The sequence below is a fragment of the Dipodomys merriami genome, unplaced genomic scaffold (genome assembly GCF_024711535.1).
Source record: "Dipodomys merriami isolate MVZ:Mamm:240054 unplaced genomic scaffold, mDipMer1.0.p SCAF_70, whole genome shotgun sequence".
Taxonomy (NCBI): domain Eukaryota; kingdom Metazoa; phylum Chordata; class Mammalia; order Rodentia; family Heteromyidae; genus Dipodomys; species Dipodomys merriami.
The window spans coordinates 3,387,769-3,410,548 of NW_027206291.1; the positions used below are offsets into that span (position 1 = coordinate 3,387,769).

Consider the following 22,780-nt stretch of genomic DNA (forward strand, 5'->3'; position numbering starts at 1 on the left):
AAGTAAATTCCAGCCAGGCACTGGTGGGTCACACCTGTAATCCTAGCTACTCAGGAACCTAAGATTTGAGAATCATAGTTTGAAACCAGCCAAGGCAAGAAACTTTGAGACTTAGCTTCAAGGAACCACCAAAAAGCTGAAAGTGGACCTGTGGCTCAAGTGTCAGGGTACGAGCCTTGAGCAAAAAAGCTAAGAGCAAAAAAGCTAAGGCCAAACTCCAGGCCAGCGCCTCCTCCCCCCCCCCCACGGGACCCACATTGGGACCCTCAAGGGAACTAAAGCAAGAGAAAGGCTGGGCCTCCCAGCTTCCATTTTGCACCTGTCCCTTTTTCTTGGAATCTCTGTCTTGCAATTACCTTGGGTTCCAGGATAGAATCTATGTATAACATATTTATGATAAGGGAGCAAAACTGCCCCACAAGGACAGGGACAGCAGCATCCCCTCCAAGGACAAACCACACCCAAATGATGACAACTATCTAGGAAGGTCGGCTGCACCCTGGAATCCAGGAAGAATCTGCTTTTGGGAAACAGCCTGCTCCCCTCGATTGACAACAGTGATAACAAATTCTCCAGAAACCCTCACAGAACCAGAACTGAGATAGTGATCAAGCAGGCAACAGCGGGCCTGCACTGTTCAATGCATGCCTCTCTGCCCTGCCCAGCTGATCGCTTAAGCCTAAAGCTCATGTCTGCACCCTAAATGTGGACCAAGTGCTTCCTTTGACTCTTCCTGTGGTGTGTTCAGGTCGTACAATGAATCTCCTTTCTCTGCCCTTCACTGCCTCCAAACTCCCTCCACTCTGGCAATATTGTGATTTGTCTTCAGGGCTTTACACTGGCTGGACAGGCACTCTAAGCCTGAGCCCTGCCCACCCTGAGCCCCGCCCACCATCTAAGTCTTTTGGGGTGTGTGTGTGTGTGTGTGTGTGTGTGTGTGTGTGTGTGTGTGTCCCTGCATGCATACCTGTCCTGGGGGTTAACTCATCTTTTTTTTTCCCCCCAGTCCTGGGGCCTGAACTTTGGGCCTGGGCACTGTCCCTCAGCTCTTCAGCAAGCACTCTACCAATGAGGCACCTTCCCAGCCCCTCCGCCCCCCACTTCTGGCTTTTTCTGAGTAGTTTATTGGAGGTAACAGTCTCATGGACTTTCCTGCCTGAGACTGGCTTTGAGTCATGATCCTCAGATCTCCGCCTCCTGAGTAGCTAGGATGACAGGTATGAGCCACCAGTGTCTGGCTTGTGTTTTAATATTTGAGAGTATTGGAGTTGGAGCTAAGAGCGTTGTGCTTGGTAATCAGGTGCTCTACTGCTTGAGACATGCCTCCAGCAAATTTATTTTTGTTGGTCGTGGGGCCTGAACTCTGGGCCTGGGTGCTGTCCCTCAGCTCTTCAGCTCAAGGCTAGTGCTCTACCACTTGAGCCACAGTGCCACTTCCTGCTTTTTGCTGCTTATGTGGTGCTGAGGAATCGAACCCAGGGCCTCACGTATGCGAGGCAAGCACTCTACCACTGAGCCACCTTCCCAGCCCCATCTAGCAAATCTTGATTCTGGATAATCAGCTGAAAAGGCGGGATCAAGCCACTCCTGAAGTCCGCTGTACTTCTGAAAACATTCTAGATTTGGCCCCCATCTTGACTCTGGAACCCACAGAAGGTACAGAATATTAAAAAAAAAATACGAGCTGGGAAGATGGCTCAGTGATAGAGTGTTTGCCTTGCATGTCTGAGGCCCTGAGTTTGATTCCTCAGCACCACATAAGCAGAAAAAGCTGGAAGTGGCACGGTGGTTCAAGCACTGGCCTTGACCTGAGAAGTTCAGAGACAGCACCCAGGTCCAGAGTTCAAGCCCCATGACCACCAACAACAAAAAAGTCTTGACTGACAAAGTGATATTTGAGTAAACTTGGAACAAGTAATAATCATAAGGAATTCAGAGGGGAAATACTGCAAGTGGCAGGCACCACCTGTGCAAAGTCCCTGGGGCAGGATGAGGCTTGGTGTGTGGGAAGAGCCATAAGAAGGCCCAAGGAGGAGAAGCAGAGAGGGGATGGGTCTCCTGTGGGGCAGGGTTTTGTGGGCCAGAGAGAGGACTCAGGCTTTGATCCTGAAGGAGATGAGAGTTTTGAAGGGCTCTGGGCAAAGAAGGCAGGTACCGGTCACTCTGTGTGTGCCATGGTCTCCGCAATGCTCCACTGTGCTTCCTAGAGCTCTCTGTTCCTGAAGTAATCTTACTGCACACAGGGAGCTGAGGGGCCTGGAATGAGCTGGACTGAAATTCCAGCATCTTCACCTCTCAGCAGGGACAATCAAACAAACAGACATCTATGTAACTTCTAGGTCCTTCTATGGATCTGATCAAAGTCTCTCCTTTAGAAGGTCTCATTCACAGAGAAGTTGTGAATAAACTTCAACAACTCTCATCACCATAACTCTCATTACCTGAATTATGATGGGTGATACTGTGCTCCATGAGAGACCTCAGGTTTTACTCACAGCTCAACCAAGGCCGGGCACCAGTGGCTCACGTCTGTAATCCTAGATATTCAGAAGGCTGAGATGTATGGATTGAAGTTCAAAGCCAGCCCAAACAGTAGAGTTCATGGACTCTTATCTCCGATTAAACTACCAAAGAGCCAGAAGTGGAACTATGGCTCAAGTGGTAGAGCACCAACCTTGAGCAACAAACAAACAACAACAACAAAAAACCCACCTGGGCACGAATGGCCTGTCATCATAGTTATTCAGGAGGGTTAGGGCTGAGGATCACAGTTCACAGACAGCTGGGGCAGAAAAGTTCCTGAGAGACTCTTATCTACAATTAGCCACTTAAAACACTGGAAGTGGGGCTGGAAGTTTCAGTGGTAGAGCGCTTGCCTCACATGCACGAGGACCTGGGTTCCGTTCCTCACCACCACATAAACAGAAAAAGCCAGAAGTGGCACTGTGGTAGGGTGTTCACCTTGAGCTGAAGAGCTGAAGGACAGTGCCCAGACCCAGAATTCAGGCCCCATGACCAAACAAACAAACAAACAAAAAACCGGTAGCCGCCCACTGGTGGCTCACGCCTGTAATCCTAGCTACTCAGGAGGCTGAGATCTGAGGATCACGGTTCAAAGCCAGCCAGGCAAGAAAGTCCATGAGACTCTTATCTCCAATTAATCACCAGAAAACCAGAAGTGGCACTGTGGCTCAAGTGGTAGAACGCTCATCTTGAGCTGAAGAGCTGAGGGACAGCGCCCAGGCCCAGAGTTCTAGACTCACAACCAACAAAAACAAAAAACTGAAGTGGAGGGCTGGGAAGGTGGCTCAGTGGTAGAGTGCTTGCCTAGCATGCATGAAGCCCTGGGTTTGATTCCTCACTGCCACATACACAGAAAAAGCCAGAGGTGGTGCTGTGGCTCAAGTGGTAGAGCGCTAGCCTTGAGCAAATGAAGCTCAGGGACAGTGCCCAGACCCTGTACCAGCACAAAATTGAAAAAGAAAAAAAACAAGGACAACAAAAAGTAGACCAAGTGTTTCCCAATGAAGATAAGGAAGGAAGATAGATGGGGGAAAATGCATTTGGGAGGCAGAAGCAGTTTGCCTGAGGCCTCCCAGAATGTTTCCGGGCAGGGGCAATGTCTCCTCTACCTCAAATCTCCATGGCCCCCTGCAGGTCAGACTCAGAACCGAACATTTGAACCTGGCCTCCAGCGCATGTGCTCGGCCCCTTCCTCCCAGGCTGTGCCAGGCATCAGCCTCCCTGCTGGTCTCTCTCCATTTTTCCCTGTGCCTCTGTTTACCTCCAGAGCCCCACGTTCACCCCTTTCCCTTCCTTCCCTCCATGGCTGATGTCCCTTCTGAAGCCCAATCTCCCATCTGCCCTTGCAACAGCATCCGGCTCCAGGTGCTGTTGCCCTCCTCTGGGTGCTGTGGCTGGCTGGACCATGGCCTTGCTTTCCCCACTGGACCGTGAGCTGAGACAGTGCGAATCCAGTCTGCTTGACCACAGTGTCCCCAGCACCCCAGCACCTGCATCAGTGACTGCCTCTTATCCTGGCCAGGGAAACTGAGGCAGCCGGAGGGCAAGACCCTGCTGAAGGGTCCCCCTTTCACAAAAGTTATGGCAGCAGGTGTCCTAAGAACCGCGAGTGGTTGAGTTATGACCTTGAGTGTGGCCCGGGCCTGGCCTGAGGACCCCCAATCACCCTGGGACCACATTGGCCACCCCTGCCTCGCTCTTGGCCCTCCTTTTTTCTGTCTTAGGAATTCATTCTGTTTTCTTTTTTGCCAGTCCTGGCATTTGAACTCAGGGCCTGGGCGCTGTCCCTGAAACTCTTTGTGTGCAAGGCGAGCGCTCTACCACTTGAGCCACAGCACCACTTCCAGTTTTTTGGTGGCTCATTGGAGATAAAGAGTCTCAGGGACTTTCTTGCCCGGGCTGGCTTTGAACTGCGACCCTCGGATCTTGGCCTCCTGAGTAGCTAGGATTAGAGGTGTGAGCCACCATGCCCAGCTTCATTCTATTTTCTATATTTGCCTTCCTTTCCCTTGGCATCTCTCCCCCTTCCCCTGCCCCCTCTCCCAGCCTGGCTGTCCTCCATGACCCCTCCCCTGGGTCCCCCTTCCTCCTCCTCTGTGTCCCCTTCTCCTCCTCTGTGTCCCTCCTCCCCATATCTCCCTTCCTCTGTGTCCCCCCTCCTCCGTGTCCCTTTTGTGTCCCCTTCTTCTCCTCCATGCCCCTCCCCATTTCCCACTCCCCCTGTCTCCCTCCTCCGTGTCCCCCCTCCCCGTGTCCCCCTCCTGTGTCCCCCCTCCCCGTGTCCCCCTCCTCCGTGTCCCTCCCTGTGTCCCCCCTCCTCCGTGTCCCCCCTCCCCGTGTCCCCCTCCTCCGTGTCCCCCTCCCCGTGTCCCCCTCCTCTGTGTCCCCCATCCCCGTGTTCCCCTCCTCAGTGTCCCTCCCTGTGTCCCCCCTCCTCCGTGTCCCCCCTCCCCGTGTCCCCCCTCCTCCGTATCCCCCCTCCCCATGTCCCCCTCCTCCGTGTCCCTCCCTCCCTGTGTCCCCCCTCCCCGTGTCCCCCTCTGTGTCCCCCCCGTGTCCCCCTCCTCCGTGTCCCCCCTCCTCTGTGTCCCCCCTCCTCCGTGTCCCCCTCCCTGTGTCCCCCTCCTCCGTGTTCCTCCTTCCCTGTGTCCCCCTCCCCGTGTCCCCCTCCCCGTGTCCCCCTCCTCCGTGTCCCCCCTCCCCGTGTCCCCCCTCCTCCGTATCCCCCCTCCCCGTGTCCCCCTCCTCCGTGTCCCTCCCTCCCTGTGTCCCCCCTCCCCGTGTCCCCCTCTGTGTCCCCCCCGTGTCCCCCTCTTCCGTGTCCCTCCCTGTGTCCCCCTCCTCCGTGTCCCGCCTCCTCTGTGTCCCCCCTCCCCGTATCCCCCCTACTCCGTGTCCCCCCTCCCCGTGTCCCCCTCCTCCGTGTTCCTCCTTCCCTGTGTCCCCCTCCCCGTGTCCCCCTCCCCGTGTCCCCCTCCTCCGTGTCCCCCTCCTCCGTGTCCCCCCTCCCCGTGTCCCCCTCCTCCGTGTCCCCCTCCTCCGTGTCCCTCCCTGTGTCCCCCTCCTCCGTGTCCTCCCTCCCCGTGTCCCCCTCCTCCGTGTCCCCCCTCCCTGTGTCCCCCTCCTCCGTGTCCCTCCCCGTGTCCCCCCTCCCCGCGCCCCCCTCCCCGTGTCCCCCCTCCCCGCGTCCCCCTCCCCGCGCCCCCCTCCCCGTGTCCCCCCTCCTCCGTGTCCCCCCTCCCCGTGTCCCCCCTCCCCGTGTCCCCCCTCCTCCGTGTCCCCCCTCCCCGTGTCCCCCCTCCCCGTGTCCCCCTCCTCCGTGTCCCCCCTCCCCGCGCCCCCTCCCCGTGTCCCCCCTCCCCGCGCCCCCCTCCCCGCGCCCCCCTCCCCGCGCCCCCCTCCCCGCGCTCCCCTCCTCCGTGTCCCCCCCTCCCCGCGCCCCCCTCCCCGCCCTCCCCGCCTGGCAGCCGCCGGGCAGGTGCAGGCCGGGCTCGGTGCCCGGGCCGCCGCCACCACCCCGGATTTGTGGCTGCGGCTTCTTTATCTGCGGCTGCAGCTGCGCGTTATCTGCCGGCTCCGGGACGGGGCCGGGGCCAAGGACGCGCGACGACGGCTGGGCCGGCGGCGGCGGCGACCCCGGGGCGCGGGCGGGGCGTGCGTGCGCGTGCACGGCGCGCGGGCGGGGCCTGGCGCGCGCGCACCGCGCGTGGGAGCTTTGTGACAGCGCCCAGGCCGGGGCTTGCTGCGCTCCGCGCCCCCGCCTCGGGCTCGCCCCTCGGCGTGCGCGCGCGCCCCCTCCCTCGTGCTCGCGCCTCCGTGTGCGCATGCCCCGTCGGGCCCCGCAGCCTTGAGCACCGCCTGCTCCCCGTGGCGCAGGTGCGAGCGCGCACCGCCCCTCTTCCCGCTAGCCACGCCCCCCGTCGCTGACCACGCCCGGTTCCAGCCAACCCCGCCCCCTCGGCGTGGCCACGCCCACTCCTCTGTCCCGGCTCGCCCCGCCCCCTGCCCAGGTGGCCGTCCTTGATGGGTTTCCCACCTTGCTGACCCAAGACCCCCAGGGACGGGACCTGCGACCCCAGGCTGTAAATGGCCCTGCGGGGACCGCCACCAGCCCTGGTTTTACCATCTGCGCCTGGACCGGCAGCTCCTTCCGGCCGCCCCCGGGCCTCCAGGGCCCCATCCCGTCCTCGGGCTCCCGGGCCCTGCTCTGGCGCTGCTCCGGCCCCGCCTGACCCCCCCCCCCATCGCCCCCCCCAGGCCGAGGCCTCTGCTCGCTGCCTGGGTGAGGCTGACTTTCTGGGCTCCGCAGTGGAGATGCCCGCTGCGGGGAGAGAGGCGGGTCCGGTCCTCAGCATCCCTCAGCTCTCTGGAAGCCACTCCCGCCTCCCACCCAGGCCCCCATGGGCTTGCTGGGCACGGAACAGGAGTGGGCCACTGTGCAGGGGGAAACTGAGGCTGGGCAGTGGTGCGGCATGCGCCCTGCGCCGTGGGTAGAGGTGGCTAACGAACGCTCAGGCGGACTCAGTTGCGGGGACTAAGTGCCTGCGCTGCGTCCATCCCCACAGGACTGGTCCCCGGGGGTCCCAGGGTGCAGCCCCAGGCCCCCAGACCTGGACCAACTCCGAATACTAAGATGGAAACTTCTCCAGCAGCCAAGTCCAGTCCTGGCCAGCAGCCACTGGCCTCCCAGAGCCTGGGACTGGGTCTCCACCCTAGAACAGAATGCTCCCCTTGGGAGCGATGGCCTCCTGGAGGGGACAGATGCCAGACCCTGGTGGGACAGCAGAGGCAGAATGTTCTAAGCCCATCTAGTCCCACATGGGATCCTTTACCTTGCTGTGTCACCTCAGGCTCCTGGCTTGACCTCTCTGATCTGGTTTCACATTCACCACGTGGGTGCAGAGTCGGCTGGGGGCGGGTTGGGGGGGGGGTTGCCCATTTCCAAGAGCAACCTGAGGAGACATCTGAGTGGAACTAATTTGGACACAAACACCAGGGAGAGCAGACAGGCAGGCTTGGGGAGGGGGGGGGGTTGCGCCTGGGTTCCAGCCACCTCTGCCAGGACCCAACCCTGCCCCCAACTTCACCCTGGCACCAGCAAGTTCCAACAGCCCAAAGGGGTCACGTATGGGCAAGGGTCCTTGTGTGTCTTGGTGCCTCAGTTTCCCCACATCTAAACTTTGGGGCTGCTGTGTGGAGGTGAAAGGTTCAAAGCTCCTTACATGCACAAACACCTCTGCCCTGGATAGCCCAGGGGTGAAAGTCTGGGACCGAGAGGTTTAAAAATAAAGCATTGAAAATAGCTGCTTCCTGCACACTGTACCCCCACTCCCTGCCTCCCAGGCGGTGGGGTTCAGACATGGTCTCTGAAGGGGGTGCATTCTTAGGGGCTGGCCTCCCTGGAGGGTCCCCCAAGTTCCTGGTAGGGTTGGGCCCCAGGCCTAGCTGTGGGGGTGTGTGTGTGTGGAAGGTTCTGGAAGGGGAGGTATATCTGCTTGTGCCCCAGTTCCCAGCTGTGGTGTGAGTCAGCTGGTGTGACAAGGTGTCTGTCACCGCCTGTCTAGGGGGTGACACGGAGTGTGGGTGACTGGGGGGAGAGCGAACTTGTGTTTCTGGTGTGACCACATGGCCCAAGTTCCCTGCATGGGCAGTAAAACCGAGTCCCGGATGGCGCCGTCCCTGAACGGGGTCACAGGGGCGGGGTGGCGTGGGTCCTGTGCCCTCACCTCGGTCCTTGCCCCGCCCTCCACCTTGGCCCCACCTCCAGTCCTCCCCCTAGAGGAAGAGCCCCGAGTTCTTTCAAGTCGCTGTTGCTAGGGTAACAGTTTTATGAGCGTCCACATGGTGGGCACATGTGTGTGTCCTGTACCCCATGTGTCTGCCCGCCCCACCCCCACAGCCCAGTCATGGCGGGAGGGGTGCAGGCTGTGTGGGGGAGCAGAGGCAGCCTAGGGGCAGCTGGTGAAAGGTTAATGGCCACCAGCTGCCTGTGTGTGTGCTTGACACAGAGTGGCTGGGGTGCACCCCTGCACAGGGTGACCTGGGACATTTGTGCATTTGTGTGCAAGCGCGGTGTGTTGTGTGTGGCCTGGCAGCGGCCACGAGAAGGTCTAACTAAAGCCCCGGCTGGGAACGCTGTCTTGTTTGGGTGGAGTGGCTGGCGTGTGTGTGTGTGTGTGTGTGTGTGTGTGTGTGTGTGTGTCCAGAAGGAGTCCAGAAACTGGCTGACAAGTGTGTAATCTTGTGTCCCTGTCAGTCTAAGTGAGCAAGGCGTGTGTGAGAGCCTAGGCGGCGTGCAGGCCGGGCGGGTAGCGTGTCAGGTTGTGTGCATGTGTGAGCACACGGCTGGCGGTGACGTCACTTCGGCCTGTGTGACTCTCTGTGTCTGACTGTGTGTGGGGATGGGGATAGGGCAGGTGGAACCTCACTGGGACAAAGGTTTGGGGTTCCCTGGTCCCACAATCTCTTGCCACTCCCTCTGTCCAGGTCCAGCCTGCGGGTCACGAGGGGTGAGGGCCTGGAAGGAGGTGTTTGGGGACACTAGCAATGGCAGGCATGTGGACAGGGCTCTCCGCGATGAAGATGTATGCAATCCCTGATGATCTGGTGATCAGACTCTGTGGGGAAACTGAGACAGGTTCTTTCTCAACCAGAATCAGGAACAGACCACTTACGAGGTGCTGCTCCTCTGGCCCACGCTTATTTTCATGTCCTCCCACCCCCAAAGCCCCCAAACACACATTTCCTCCCACAGCCCAAGCAGCTGTAACGCAAGGTGTGTAAGGTGCTTGAGGTGGGTGGCTTGGAGGTGTTCCTGGAAATACTTGTCTACCACAAGAAGCCCTCAAGCTGCTGAGACCCGAGAGCCGTGAAGTGGTCTGGGATGAGCTGAGAAATCAAAGGCTCCCAGAAATCAGGCATCAGGAGAAACCAGAACACCAGGCCCCAAGCATGCAGGTAGAGACAGGGCAGGGGGCGGGGCCTACACTCGCAGGGCCCGAGTCGGGGGCGGGGTCCCAGTGTGCCTCTAACCAACCAGGTCGGGCGGGGCGGGGCCTGGGAATCCACGGCCACGCCCATCCCGCAAGCCCCGCCCCTCTCCCGCCCAGCAGCGCCAGGGGGCGCTGTGGGGCCGCGCGCCCCTTGGGCACGGGGCGCGGTGGGTTGGGCTGCGGTGTGGGTGCGGATGGCGCCGGGGCCCTGGTGCCCGGGAGGGGGCGCCTGCGGGACCCCCCCAAAAGGCGAACGGGGAACCCCTGGGGGGCTCTGGAGCCGGAGTGGGGGAAGCGGCTGCTGGATAGGGGGCGCTGTGGCCGGCGGCGGCGGCGTCAGTTTTAGGGCTCTGCGTGCGCTCGGGGGACGCTCAGTTCCCGGGATGTTTTCTCGGGAAAAGGCTCCTTCAGCGTCCTGGGAAAAGGACCTGGGGCTGGGGGCACCTCAGTCCTCTTGGGGGTGAGGACGTGGTGCTGTGGATTTGGGGGCGTCTCGGGGCTCTGGGTTTGCAGAAGAGAAGCAATAGCGAGTTCCCAGAGGGGCGTGGAAGCAGCTGTTTTTGGGGGGCTGCTGCTCTGGGGGCTGTAGGTCTGTCTTGGGGACCGAGGGCTGTGCAGCAATCTGATTCTCGGGGGGCTGCGCCGGAGGGCGGGGGCTCGCGCAGCGGCGTCGGGTCCCGGGCCGGGGTGGGGGGGAGGTGACCGTCTAGGGGCGGCGGCGGCGGCGGCCCACCTGCGCTCCGCGCGGCCCCGGGGCGGGGAGGGGCGGGGCGGCTCCCGGCCCGGGAAGCGCGCGCCCCGCCCCGGCCCCGCCCCCGGCCCGCCCCCCGGCCCCGCCGACCGAGCCGTCCGCGGCGGGAGCGGCGGGAGAGCGCGCCGTGGAGCCGCTCCGAGCGCCCGGGCCCCGAGCGCCGCCGCCGCCCCCCCGAGGCCCCGGCGCCGTCTGTGCGCCCCGCGCGCCCCGCGCCCTCCGAGGCCCCCCGCCGTCCAGGGCGCCCTCAGCCCCCCGCCGGCCCGGGATGGCCGCAGCCCGCCGCTAGCGAGCCCGGGGGGGCCCCATGGGCCGGGCCGCGCCGCGCACCCCCCGCCGCCGCCTCCTCCGGCCCGGGCCCCCCCGGGCTCCGCGGGCCCAGGCGGCCCGGATGGCGGGCGCGGCGGCAGGGCCAGGGGACGGGTAGCCGTGCGCCCCGAGCAGGTAAGCCGGGCCCGGCGGGGGGGACCGGCGCGGGGTGGGGAGGGGAGGAGCGCCCCGCGCCCCGCCGGGGATCCCGCGGGCACCGGCGGCTCGTCCGCGGCGGCGCGACAGGTCCGCGCGGGGGGACGCAGGGGCGGCCGGCGAGCCGCGCGGCCCCGCGGCCCCGGCCCGACGGCGCGGTCGCGCTCCGCGCCCCCCGTCCCGAGCTCCCCGCGGGCGGCCGCCTCGGGGGGGGGGCCCGCCGCGTCCCCCTCCCCGGCCTCGGAGACGCCCCCCCCCCGCCGTGCCCGGTGGTCCGGGGGCTCGGGGACCCCCGCAGCCCCCGGCGGGGGCGCCGTCGCGGCCCAGCCGCGCGCGGTGGTAAACATCTGTCAGCCGCGCGCTCCGCTCGCTCCGCTCGGGCCGGCCGGGCGCTGCGCGGCGCCGCGGGGACACCGCGTCCTCCTCGGCGGGGCCGGGCCGAGGCCGCCGCCGCGCCGCCGCCAGAGGGCGCCCGAGGCCCCGCGCCCCGCGCCGCCCCCCGCCCTCGCCCAGGTGCGGGCTGGGGTTCAGATCCCGGCCCCCGGCGGGGGGGGGCGCGGTGCGGGAGGGGGGCGGGCGGTGCCCCCCGCCCCGCCGCGCGCCCCTCCCGCCGCCAGCCCGCCCGCCCGGGAGCCCCCGCCGTCTGGGTTCCGCCGCGTCCTTTGTCTCCCGGTGCCCCGGGCTGGGGACGCGCCGCCGGGGCGGGGTCGGGGGGTGGGGGACCCCGCGCGGACCCCCAGGCTTTCATCCCACCGCGACTGCGGGGTGGGGGGCGGCTCCCCGGCCCGGCCCCCCGCACGGAGCCCCGGGGAGCCCGCAGGAGACAAGCGTCCCCCTTCTTCGCTCCGAAGCCACCGGCCACGTCGGCCCCTCGGGGCCTGGCGTCGAACAAGCAGGATATTGTTTGGAATTCTCCCTCCCTCCCTCTCTCTCTCTCTCATTTTTATTTCTTTGGATCATCGCGGTGGAGCTGGCTGGTGTTAGCCTTGAACCCGGGAACACAGAGCTGGTGTGGGTGTGTGCGGAGCCCCGTAGAGTCCCCAGAGGAGACCTGGTGGAGGAAAGGGGCATTGACTCCGGGGCTGTGAGGTCCGGGTAGGAGTTTGCTAAGGAGAGGGCAAGGGCAGGTGGCAGCCGTGTGGGGGGAATATTCAGGGGCACCCTGGCGAGTGAGGGGGGAGGGGATGTTCTGGGAGGTGGGCAGAGCAGGACGAGAAAGTTGGGGGCGCCCCAAGGAGGGACCCCTGAAGGCAGAGGTAGGGGCTGCGTGGAGGATGAGGTGGTTCACGTCCCCGTTTTGCAGCTGAGCTAGGCTTGGGCAAGGACTGGGCCTGGCTGCCCCGAGTGGGTGAGGTGACTAGGAGACCCCCCCAAAAAAAAACCCAGCGTGTGAGGGGGGGCCTGAGTCAGGAGTGAGAGCGCCTGGGTGCTTTCCTATAAGGAATGTTCCAGAAGGGTCTTGCGGAGAGGCTAACGGATTGCAGACGCCTTCTTGTCTAAACCAAATGAAATCAGACTTTGAAGGAGGCCTGGAAGGAATCTGACAAGAGCTCCAGCGCCCAGCACAGCCCCCCTCCCCCTCCCTTCCCACAGGGGGAAACTGAGGCCCACCGGGACTCACTAAACTCTGTTGCCTGGACCCCAGCCCTAAGTTTGAATTTGGGTGCATAAAAAGAGGGTCACTCGGTCCCACTTTCCAGGAGACTAGGCAAGGGGAGAGGCAGTTTGGAGTCTTTCCTGGTACCTGCCTCAGTTTCCATTTTCATCAAGCCGCCGCCTGCCCGGGGCATCCTCCTGAGCCACCCACCAGGCCCAAAGCCAGCGGCTCAGCGCCAGGCCTCATTAAGCTGACCCTGTCATCCGCCCGCCCGCCGGCCAGGCCCGGAGCCAAGCCCGGCCGCCCCATGTGGTCAACGTGGGAATTTTACAGGCCAACCGCAGGGCGGGCAGCCCAGCCTCATGCAGCCAGCAGCAGGGCAGGAAGGCAGCTGCAGGAAAGGAAGGCTCCAGGTGCAGCCCTCGCCCCAGGGCTCCGCGCCTGCGGTCCCTCCCCTGGGACACCTTCCCAGCCCTCCCCCTCCCCCCAGCCCTCTCCTGGTGGGCCACCTTGGCCTGTGCTGTTCCGCGCCACATCGATTTCGGTTTTTGTCTGGCATGGCTGGCCTTGGGCATCGCCGAGTCCCTTGGCCCTGGCATTCACCTGGTGTTTTTTTTTTCCTTGTTGTCAGTCGTGGGGCTTGAACTCTGGGTCTGGGCGCTGTCCCTGCGCTCTTCAGCTCAAAGTGAGCACTCTGCCACTTGAGCCACAGCGCCACTTCCGGTGGCTCATTGGAGATAAGAGTCTCATGGACTTTCTTGCCCAGACTGGCATTGAACCGTGATCCTCAGATCTCAGCCTCCTGAGTAGCTAGGATGACAGGCGTGAGCCACTGACGCCCAGCTTCACCTGGTGCTTTCTGTAAGAGTCAGGAGCAGAGCTTGGCACACTGGGCTCTGCCATCTGGACCCTCTCCTTGCTGTGCTGTGTGTCTTTGGGGGAGCTGTGTACCTCTCGGAGCCACTGCAGAGCGGCGTGGCCTTTCATTTCTCTTCCATAGGACCTGACCCCTGGCCGCTGCCTGAGAGCCCTTGAGAGGACCCAGCCCTGGCGCTGCCATTGGCTGCGTGGCTTTGAGCCATCCTTCACTTCTCTGAGCCTCAGTTTCCCCAGGTGGAAATCAGTGTGAATGAACCAGGTGCTCACATCCTGACATGTCTGCCTATCAGCAAGTCACTTCCCTTCCCGGCCTCAGTTTCCCCGTATCTCGTACCTAGCCAGTGCCTAGCAAGCCCCCCTTCCCCGGGCGCCCACCCCTCAGCTTCACTTTGGCAGAGACAGGCTGCCCAGATGCTCGGGGAGCTGGAGTGGCTCCTCTGCCCTGGCCAGGAGGGGAAGGGTGGGCTGGGGGGGGTGTCTGTGAAGCACCCCCCCACTTGAGGCCGCCCCCGCCCCGCCCGCCCGCACACTGCATCAGAACCAGCTGCGCGGGCCACATGTTCCTCGTTTGCCCCCAGATGTGTGTCGCAGGCTGTGGCCGCCCCAGCCGCCTGTCTGTCCCCACCGTGGGGTGGGGCCCGGCCCTCCCGGAGGGGTGGCGGGATGCCTGCTTGAGGGCTGGAGCAGTGGCTTCTCCAGGGCGGAGTTATGGTGTCTCCGCCCCCCGGCCCCGCCCCCTGCAGCCTCAGTTTCCCCATTAGCAGAACCATAGGAAACCCCCAGGGCCACGAGAGACACAGCCGAACAGAGCTACCCTAGGAATTAGAGCGGCTCCCAGGGCTGTCCGCACCTGTGGGGAAACTGAGGCACGTGTGCTTTAGCGCCGCCCAGCAGCTGCTCGCTCCCAGCTGCCTCCCCCCCCCCCCCAGCTCCCCTCAGGATCTCGCTGAATTAAATCACCCTCCAGACAAGGGAAAGGGGTCCTGGGCCGACCACTGTACACATGGGGAAACTGAGGCTGGGAGTGGGGGGAGCAGGAGCCAGGGTCTCCTGCCACCACGGGGCCTCCGCCATCCAGAGTCCTGTGCTCGCCACCCAAGACGCCCTCTCCTCAGCTCCTGGGGTGACTGTAGCCCCCAAAACGCTCGGTCAAACACCTGCAGATCCTTCCTGAGGCTCCCTTGGGACTCGGTCGCTCCCTCCGTGCTCCTACTGAAGTGAGGAAACTGAGTCACGGGAGCGGGAGGGCGCGCAGGGTACCCCGCTGCAACAGCACAGGAAGGCTGCCACTGCCAGCGCTTGCCTCTGTAAACAGAAGTCTCCAGAGGACTCTAGAAACTTCTTTCCAGAGAACACAGAGGGGAGCGTGGGCAGGGGGCTGGCAGGACTGAGCGCTGCTGGCTGGGACACTCAGGTTTCCTTGGTGGTCGTGCTGTAGGAGCTTGGGCTTTGAAGGATGAATAGGAGTTTGCTTAGGAGGAGCGAGGCTCCCATTCTGGCTTTTCTCTAGATTAGAAGAGGTGAGTGGGGGCCCCTCGGCCCCTTCTTGCCATCCTCTTCTTCCTCTCTTGTCTGGAGCAACGTGGCAGCAAACGCAAGCCTCCCCAAGGCAGAAATCTGTCAGAGAGAGGTTATTGACCCTCCATCCCGCCCCCCAAGCTGTGCTGTCTTGGTGGCAGAGCCATTTTCTGGCTCACACACCCCTGCCCTGGCTGCCTCTCCATGGACTGACACACTGGCCCCGCTGTGGCTTTGAGCCTCCGTTTCTCCTGTCTCCCAGCCTCAGCCCACAGGGGTCTTCAGCTGGAGGCGTGGGGCGGCCCTGGGCCTCCTTGCTCTACTCAGGCTGCTGTGGCCCCGGCCACACCAGGGAGAGCCGGGCCCGAGCCTGCAGGATGCAGCCACCGGCCACACACCTGGCCCCCCTCCCGGGACCTGGCCACACCCGTGCCACTCTCTACGTCACTGCTAGGGGTGGGGTCTGTGCCAGGGACAAACCAGTCGGGTGACCCCCAAACAGAAAGGCCATTGTTACCCAGGCCTATCAGCCGCTGTGGGCCCCTTGGCCCCTGCTGCCTGTCCCTCCAGAGTTGAGGGTGGGGGGTCCCCTCCCAAGGCCACCTGGCCATCCTGGGGGCCACCCTGGCTTCCTCTCCCAGGCCCCTGGGAAGCCCTCACAGACCCAGGTGATCAGAGCCTGAGGCTTGCTGCAGTACAAGTAGGAAACTGAGGCATGCTGGCCCCCAAGCAGGAGGCTGGGGGGAGGCCAGAAGGTCTGGGGTTTCTCTGCCAAGCCTAATGGGGTGACACTGGAAAGACTTCCTCCGTGTGAAGTCTGGGCAGAACGTGGGTGCTCACGTGGACAAAACAGCTGGCTGTGGACACCAGCAAGTACCAGGGTTGCTGCTGGCTGCTACCTGCCCCTCCAACGTGCCAGCCTCTGTCCTGCCCCAGGGCCTTTGCATAGACCCCTGCCCCGCTGACTGCCCTGTCCCTGTCCTCACAGTTGCCCTGAGCTCACATGAGACACACTTGTGTTTGTGGGTGTGTGTTTGTGTCAGTCCTGGGGCTCAAACTCAGGACCTGAGTTTTTTGTGCTTCCAGGCTGGCACTCTACCACTTGAGCCATAATCTACTTCCTGCTTTTTTGTGTGTGTGATTAATTGGAGACCAGAGTCTCACAGACTTTTCTGCCTGGGCTGTCTTCAATGTCAGCCTCTCGAGTAGGTGGAATTACAGGCAGGAGCCACCACACCTGGCAATGGTGATACTCTTTGACACTTCTTTGGGAGTTCTCCACCCTCATCCTCAGCTGCGAACTCGGGGTCTGGCATGTTCCAGGGGCTCAGGAAATGCTGGATGGGTGGACGCTTGGGGTGATGCGTGCGTGCAGGTGTTGGAGGTAGAGAAGGCAAGACAGAAGCCGTGGCTTGTACACAGTCACTGCCCACTGCACAAGGTGCCTTTATCAGAGGCTGGAGAGCCGGGCTCGTGCTCCCATGGGGCATCGGAACCACCCTTCATTCGCTTCTCTGTCTAATCATTCAGCAGGCGCCGAAGAAGTGCGTGTCCTGTGCCGATGGTGTCTAACGAATGCTGGTTATAGGCCCACAAAGCCCTCCGTGTGGCTGGGGCGTGGCTCAGTGGGGAGGCCAGGCACCAGTGGCTCACGCCTGCCATCCTAACTACTCGGAGGCTGAGATCTGAGGATCGCGGTTCAAAGCCAGCCGGAGCAGGAACGTCTGCGTGACTCTTATCTCCAAGTAATCATCAGACAAAAGCTGGCAGTGGCGCTGTGGTTCTAAGTGGTAGAGTGCTAACCTTGAGTAAAAGAGCACCAGCAGCAACAACAATAAATAAAATATCTGCATAACAATAATAAAGCAACAATAAACACTGACAGTGATAGCAACCATGATATCAACGACTGCTAATAGCAGCAAACCTTTACCCCTGGGGTGTCTCTGTTTCCCCAGTTGCCATTTGGAGATGCAACAAGTGCTTCTTCTGGGCTCAGCCCTGGCACACAGCTGGTGCCTAGAACGTACCTCCAGTGACTGAGGGTGCCCGGTGCGTCCACGGGGGTGTGGCCCATGCAAATCACATGCAAATGGCTGTAAATCATAGGGTAATGAGCGCCAGGCACCCACTCATCGCGCTCCATACGAGGCCTCCCTGGGGGAGCAGTGAGCTTGGGTGAGGTTGCGCGTCTGCGTGCGGAATGCAGGAGTCACCTCGGCGTGTTGCAGGGGGACCCGGGGAGGCTTCTCGGAGGAGGCAACCTCCCAGAGGAGGCTGGAGGAGAATGGGAGTGTGGAGGCTGGGGAGCAGGGGAGGCACCCGCCCCTGCCCATCCACAATGGGCGGGCGGGCTGGCGCTCAAGACATGAATCCAGAGGGAACAACAGCCTCAGGCCCTGGTTCCGCCTGCAGTGCCAGCTCGCCGCCCCCCTTGCCTCTCAGCGCCACCTGCTGGAACCCCCTCCCTCCCTTCCGCTCTGTTCCTCAGGCCTCAGGGCCTTTGCACTGTTCCTTCGGCCTGAAACGCCACTTCTCAGACCTCTGTCCAACCCCTCCTGCTTTTTCAACTCCTGACTCTGCCATCAGCTCCCCGGGAAAACACTGGGGGACCCCTCCAGATGGGGCGGCTCCCCGCTGGATACCCCTGGCACAGGGCCCGCCGGGACCTTGGCAGTGCTCTCCACACCCCGTGTTCAGCAGCTCCCCGATGAATCATTTCTGTGTGGTTACTGATCGCCGAGCACGCGGAGTGGTGTTCAAAGCCGGGGCCCCGCGCCCCACTTGCCACCACCGGGGTGGCTGACCGTCCCATCCCGTCCCCTCCGTGCAGGCCGACGATGCAGCGCTGGAAGGCGGCAGCCCTGGTCTCCATGATCTGCAGCTCCGTGCTGTCCGTGTGGCTGTGTCGCGAGGGTCACCTGCTCGGCCACCGGCTGGGGCCCGCACTGGCCCCTCTGCGCCGCCCGCCGCGCACTCTGGACGCCCGCATCGCCCGCCTGGCCCAGTGTAAGCCGGGGCTGTGTCCAACGCCCTGACCCTGGGCTCACGGGAGGGGGGGAGGGGGAGGAAGGTGCAAATCCCCCCACACACACCAGGACCGAGCAGGGGTGGTGGCTCAGCACTGGGGTCCCCTGGCTTAGCTGCGGCAGGGGAATTAGGCTCCCGGCTGGAGGTGGGGGACAGATGGAGATTAGAAGCAGGCCCTGGACCCAGCAGGGCACAGGGGGAGAAGGATGTGGATCAGGCTGTGGCCTGTCAGGGTGTGCAAGGACAAGGGGGGAGGCATGGAGGCTGGGAGACACGGGGCTGGGAAGACAGATGTGGGGGGCACGCGAGCGACCCCCCAGGGCACGGCGTGCAGGCGCTGGGCATGTTGGCGCCCGCCCGCCCCACTGGCCCACACAATCCTTCTTTTCTTGTCCTCACAATGGACAAGGGCGGTGTGGGGGGGCATGGTTCCATCTCTCCCCCCCACCCCCCCTGCTTCCCTCCTCCTGCAGGGCCTAACGCCTTCCTAGGATACCAGGTCCCTGCCATCTGGGCCGGGTGGGGCCCCCAAAACCAGCACCCCAGGGCCTGGAGGCGCAGAGCACGCAGGGTGGGACGGCAGGCCGGGCAGGGCCTGCATCCTGTCCCCGGAAAGCCAGGGGCCAGGGCTGGGGCACCAGCCTGGAAACACACCCTAGAGGGGGCATGGGGGGCTCTCACCGGCCACGCCCCCTCCCCCTTCCTGCCATCCGGCTTGAAGGACGGGGCAGCCACGGCAGGGGACCGCTTCCCATCCCCAGCCCCATCCAAGGCGAGGCTGTTGCAAGCTGTCCGAGTGTCCCTGTGCCGGGTCTGGGACTCGAACTCAGGGCCTGGGTGCCTGTCCCTGAGCTCATGTTTTCTGCTCAAGGGCTGGCGCTCTACTGCTTGAGCCGCAGCACCACTTCCAGCTTTTTGGTGGTTCACTGGAGATCAGAGGCATCTCACAGACTTTCCTGCCCTAGGCTGTCTTCAAACTCTGAGTCTCAGATCTCAGCCCCCTGAGTAGCTGGGATTACATACCCAACCACTCAGCTCGGTGAGCTTTTTTTGAGAAGATGGGGAAACTGAGGCCCAGAGCTAGCCCCACCTTGCCTGAAGTTGCAGGAACAAAAGTGGTGAAGAAAGGGAAACAAACCCAGTGCCAGCATGTGTCTGGCTTCTGACTCCATCAGGGAGCAGACCGCCCCCGATCCTGGGCCTCCCCCGATCCTGGGCCTCCCAGAAGGCTGCTTTTGTCGGCCCAGGTGCATCAGCCTTGGGGCAGGTGGGGACTAAACTCAGGGCCTCCTAGCGGCCCTTCTCTCCCCACATCCCAGGCAGCCGCCACCCTGTGCCAGACTGGCTTCACGCAGCAGCAGGGAGGGGAGGGTGCGGGGGCTTTGGGGCCCCTGGAAGTGGGGGCCCCTGCCCCTGGGTGGCCTTCATCTCTGAGGGGAGCAGTGAACGGGCACCCACTCAGCATGACAGCCCCCATTATGACCCCCTCCCGGCCCCTCCCCTGACCCTCCCTCCTGAGGTCCCCCCTCATGACCCTCATCCTGACCCCTCCCTCCTGACACCCCCTCCTCGTGACCCCCATCCTGACCCCTCTCCTTCTGACACCCCCTCCTCGTGACCCCCATCCTGACCCCTCTCCTTCTGACACCCCCTCCTCGTGACCCCCATCCTGACCCCTCCCTCCTTCTGACACCCCCTCCTTGTGACCCCCATCCTGACCCCTCCCTCCTGACCCTCCCTCCTCGTGACCCCCATCCTGACCCCTCTCCTTCTGACACCCCCTCCTCGTGACCCCCATCCTGACCCCTCTCCTTCTGACACCCCCTCCTCGTGACCCCCATCCTGACCCCTCCCTCCTTCTGACACCCCCTCCTTGTGACCCCCATCCTGACCCCTCCCTCCTGACCCTCCCTCCTCGTGACCCCCATCCTGACCCCTCCCTCCTGACACCCCCTCCTCGTGACCCCCATCCTGACCCCTCTCCTTCTGACACCCCCCTCGTGACCCCCATCCTGACCCCTCTCCTTCTGACACCCCCTCCTCGTGACCCCCATCCTGACCCCTCCCTCCTGACCCTCCCTCCTCGTGACCCCCATCCTGACCCCTCCCTCCTGACACCCCCTCCTCGTGACCCCCATCCTGACCCCTCTCCTCCTGACACCCCCCTCGTGACCCCCATCCTGACCCCTCTCCTTCTGACACCCCCTCCTCGTGACCCCCATCTTGACCCCTCCCTCCTGACATCCCCTCCTCGTGACCCCCATCTTGACCCCTCCCTCCTTCTGACATCCCCTCCTCGTGACCCCCATCCTGACCCCTCCCTCCTGACACCCCCCTCGTGACCCCATCCTGACCCCTCCTTCCTGACACCCCCCTCGTGACCCCATCCTGACCCCTCCCTCCTCGTGACCCCCATCCTGACCCCTCCCTCCTGACACCCCCTCCTCGTGACCCCCATCCTGACCCCTCTCCTTCTGACACCCCCCTCGTGACCCCCATCCTGACCCCTCTCCTTCTGACACCCCCTCCTCGTGACCCCCATCCTGACCCCTCCCTCCTCGTGACCCCCATCCTGACCCCTCCCTCCTGACACCCCCTCCTCGTGACCCCCATCCTGACCCCTCTCCTCCTGACACCCCCCTCGTGACCCCCATCCTGACCCCTCTCCTTCTGACACCCCCTCCTCGTGACCCCCATCCTGACCCCTCCCTCCTGACGCCCCCTCCTCGTGACCCCCATCTTGACCCCTCCCTCCTGACATCCCCTCCTCGTGACCCCCATCCTGACCCCTCCCTCCTGACACCCCCTCCTCGTGACCCCCATCTTGACCCCTCCCTCCTTCTGACATCCCCTCCTCGTGACCCCCATCCTGACCCCTCCCTCCTGACACCCCCCTCGTGACCCCATCCTGACCCCTCCCTCCTGACACCCCCCTCGTGACCCCCATCCTGACCCCTCCCTCCTTCTGACATCCCCTCCTCGTGACCCCCATCCTGACCCCTCCCTCCTTCTGACACCCCCCTCGTGACCCCATCCTGACCCCCCCCTCCTGACACCCCCCTCGTGACCCCATCCTGACCCCTCCCTCCTGACGCCCCCCTCGTGACCTCATCCTGACCCCCCCCTCCTGACACCCCCCTCGTGACCCCATCCTGACCCCTCCCTCCTGACGCCCCTGTCCGTCTGTCCCGCAGACCGCGCGCTGCTGCAGGGCGCCCCGGACGCCGTGGAGCTGCGCGAGCTGAGCCCCTGGGCCGGCCGAGTCCCGGGGCCGCGCCGTCGGGCGGGGCCGCGGCGGCGGCGTGCGCGCGCCCGCGCGGGGACGCGGCCGTGCGGGCTGCGCGAGCTGGTGGTGAGCGTGAGCGAGCTGGGCCTGGGCTACACCACGGACGAGACGGTGTTGTTCCGCTACTGCGCAGGCGCGTGCGAGGCGGCCGCGCGCGTCTACGACCTGGGGCTGCGGCGCCTGCGCCAGCGGCGGCGCGTGCGGCGCGAGCGCGTGCGCGCGCAGCCCTGCTGCCGCCCGACGGCCTACGAGGACGAGGTCTCCTTCATGGACGTGCACAGCCGGTACCACACCGTGCACGAGCTGTCGGCGCGCGAGTGCGCCTGCGTGTGACCCTACCTCAGCCGGCTCCGCCCCGACGGCCGCCGACTGCGCCTGCGCCCAGGCTGCGGGCCCGCCTCGGAACCTCGGGCGAGGACTGTATGGCCATAAAGTGTGCGAACTCGAGCCGGTGTGGTGCCTCGCGTCCCGGGCGGGGCCGGGCCGCGGGGGTGGCCCAGACCGCAGGGAGGGGAGGCGGGTGCCAAGGGGACCCCAGTGTGGGGGGCGTAAAAGAAGGAAGTCGAGGCCGGGGTCTCACGCCTGTCACCCCCGCTGCTCAGGAGGCTGAGCTCCGAGGATCGCGGTTCGAGGCCAGCCCGGGCAGGAAAGTCCGTGAGACTCTGATCTCCCATGAGCCGCCCGAGTGGCGCCGTGGCTCGAGTGGTCGAGCGCTGGCCTGGGACGGGCACACACGCAGGAAGTGCCGGGGGGCACCCAGGCCCGCGGAGATCCTTCTCCCCTCCCCCAGCAGGGGCTGGGGTCTTGGTGGGCCCAGGCCGCCCCCCCTCCAGGGCGTGGACACCCCCCCCCACTGCCCTTCCCCAGCTAAAAATACCCCCGCGCTGCCCACCCCCCGCGGGGACAGGCCTGGGCCGCACCAGCCCCTCCGCGGGCCCACACTGGCGCCTGCTGGGGGGGGAGGGTACCGCTGGGTCCCCGGGGACCCTGGGCCCATAAAACCCCAGGCCCAGTCTCCAAGTGGGGCTGTGGGGGGCGTGGATTTATGGCGGAAGCCAGGCGGAGCTCTGCCCGCGTGTCACCTTGACGCTTGGCAGGCCTGGCCGGCTGGGGGGAGGGCACAACGCTAGGCCTGGGGGGGGCGAGGGGGGAGGTGGACACAGCCAGTCCTCTGCACCCCACACTGAGGAGCTCCCTCTTGCTTCCCCCCCACACACCCCGTCCCACCAGCTGGGGCTCCTAGGCAAGCGCAGGACTTCCAGGCCCCAGCCTGGGTGGTCTGCTTGGAAAGCCGGGCTGGCTGGGGTCCCCTCCCGCCCCCTCAGCCTCCTGGCTCTGAGGTTTGGGGAGGTGGCTCTCCAGCGCGGTGTGGGCTGACTGGGGGGGGGCGCTATAGAAAGCCCCAGGGTGCTTTCTCAGAGCCTCAGTTTCCCCACCAGGCTGGCCTAAGAGGCCCAGGACTTAGAGATGGAACAAGGACGATGGACCTGGGACCCCGGTGTGTGCCCCCCCCCAAACTCCCCTGCTTCCTTAGATGGTGGTGGGGGTGACAGAGGGACACCAGCCTTCCGGGCCCTTGGCCTCCCAGCTCCCACCCAGCTCCAACATCTCAACCGCAAGGCGCTGGTGCCACCCACCGGAGAGCTGGAAACATAAACAGAGCTGCTCCCGGAGGCCCTTGGGCTGGCTCTCATCCTGCCTGCCTGGTGTAAGCATCTGAGTGTGCACACACACACAAC

The 22,780-nt window shown here is 64.0% G+C and overlaps 1 protein-coding gene across 1 annotated transcript; it reads left to right on the forward strand.

The window, feature by feature from the left end:
* The first annotated feature begins 10,374 nt into the window (after positions 1-10,374).
* On the forward strand, positions 10,375-21,488 carry Nrtn (neurturin). The gene is made up of 3 exons (XM_070007930.1): positions 10,375-10,710; positions 17,559-17,734; positions 20,950-21,488. The coding sequence occupies exons 2-3, from the start codon at positions 17,566-17,568 to the stop codon at positions 21,372-21,374; spliced, it is 594 nt and encodes a 197-aa protein (XP_069864031.1). The 5' UTR covers positions 10,375-10,710; positions 17,559-17,565; the 3' UTR covers positions 21,375-21,488.
* The last annotated feature ends 1,292 nt before the right edge of the window (positions 21,489-22,780 follow it).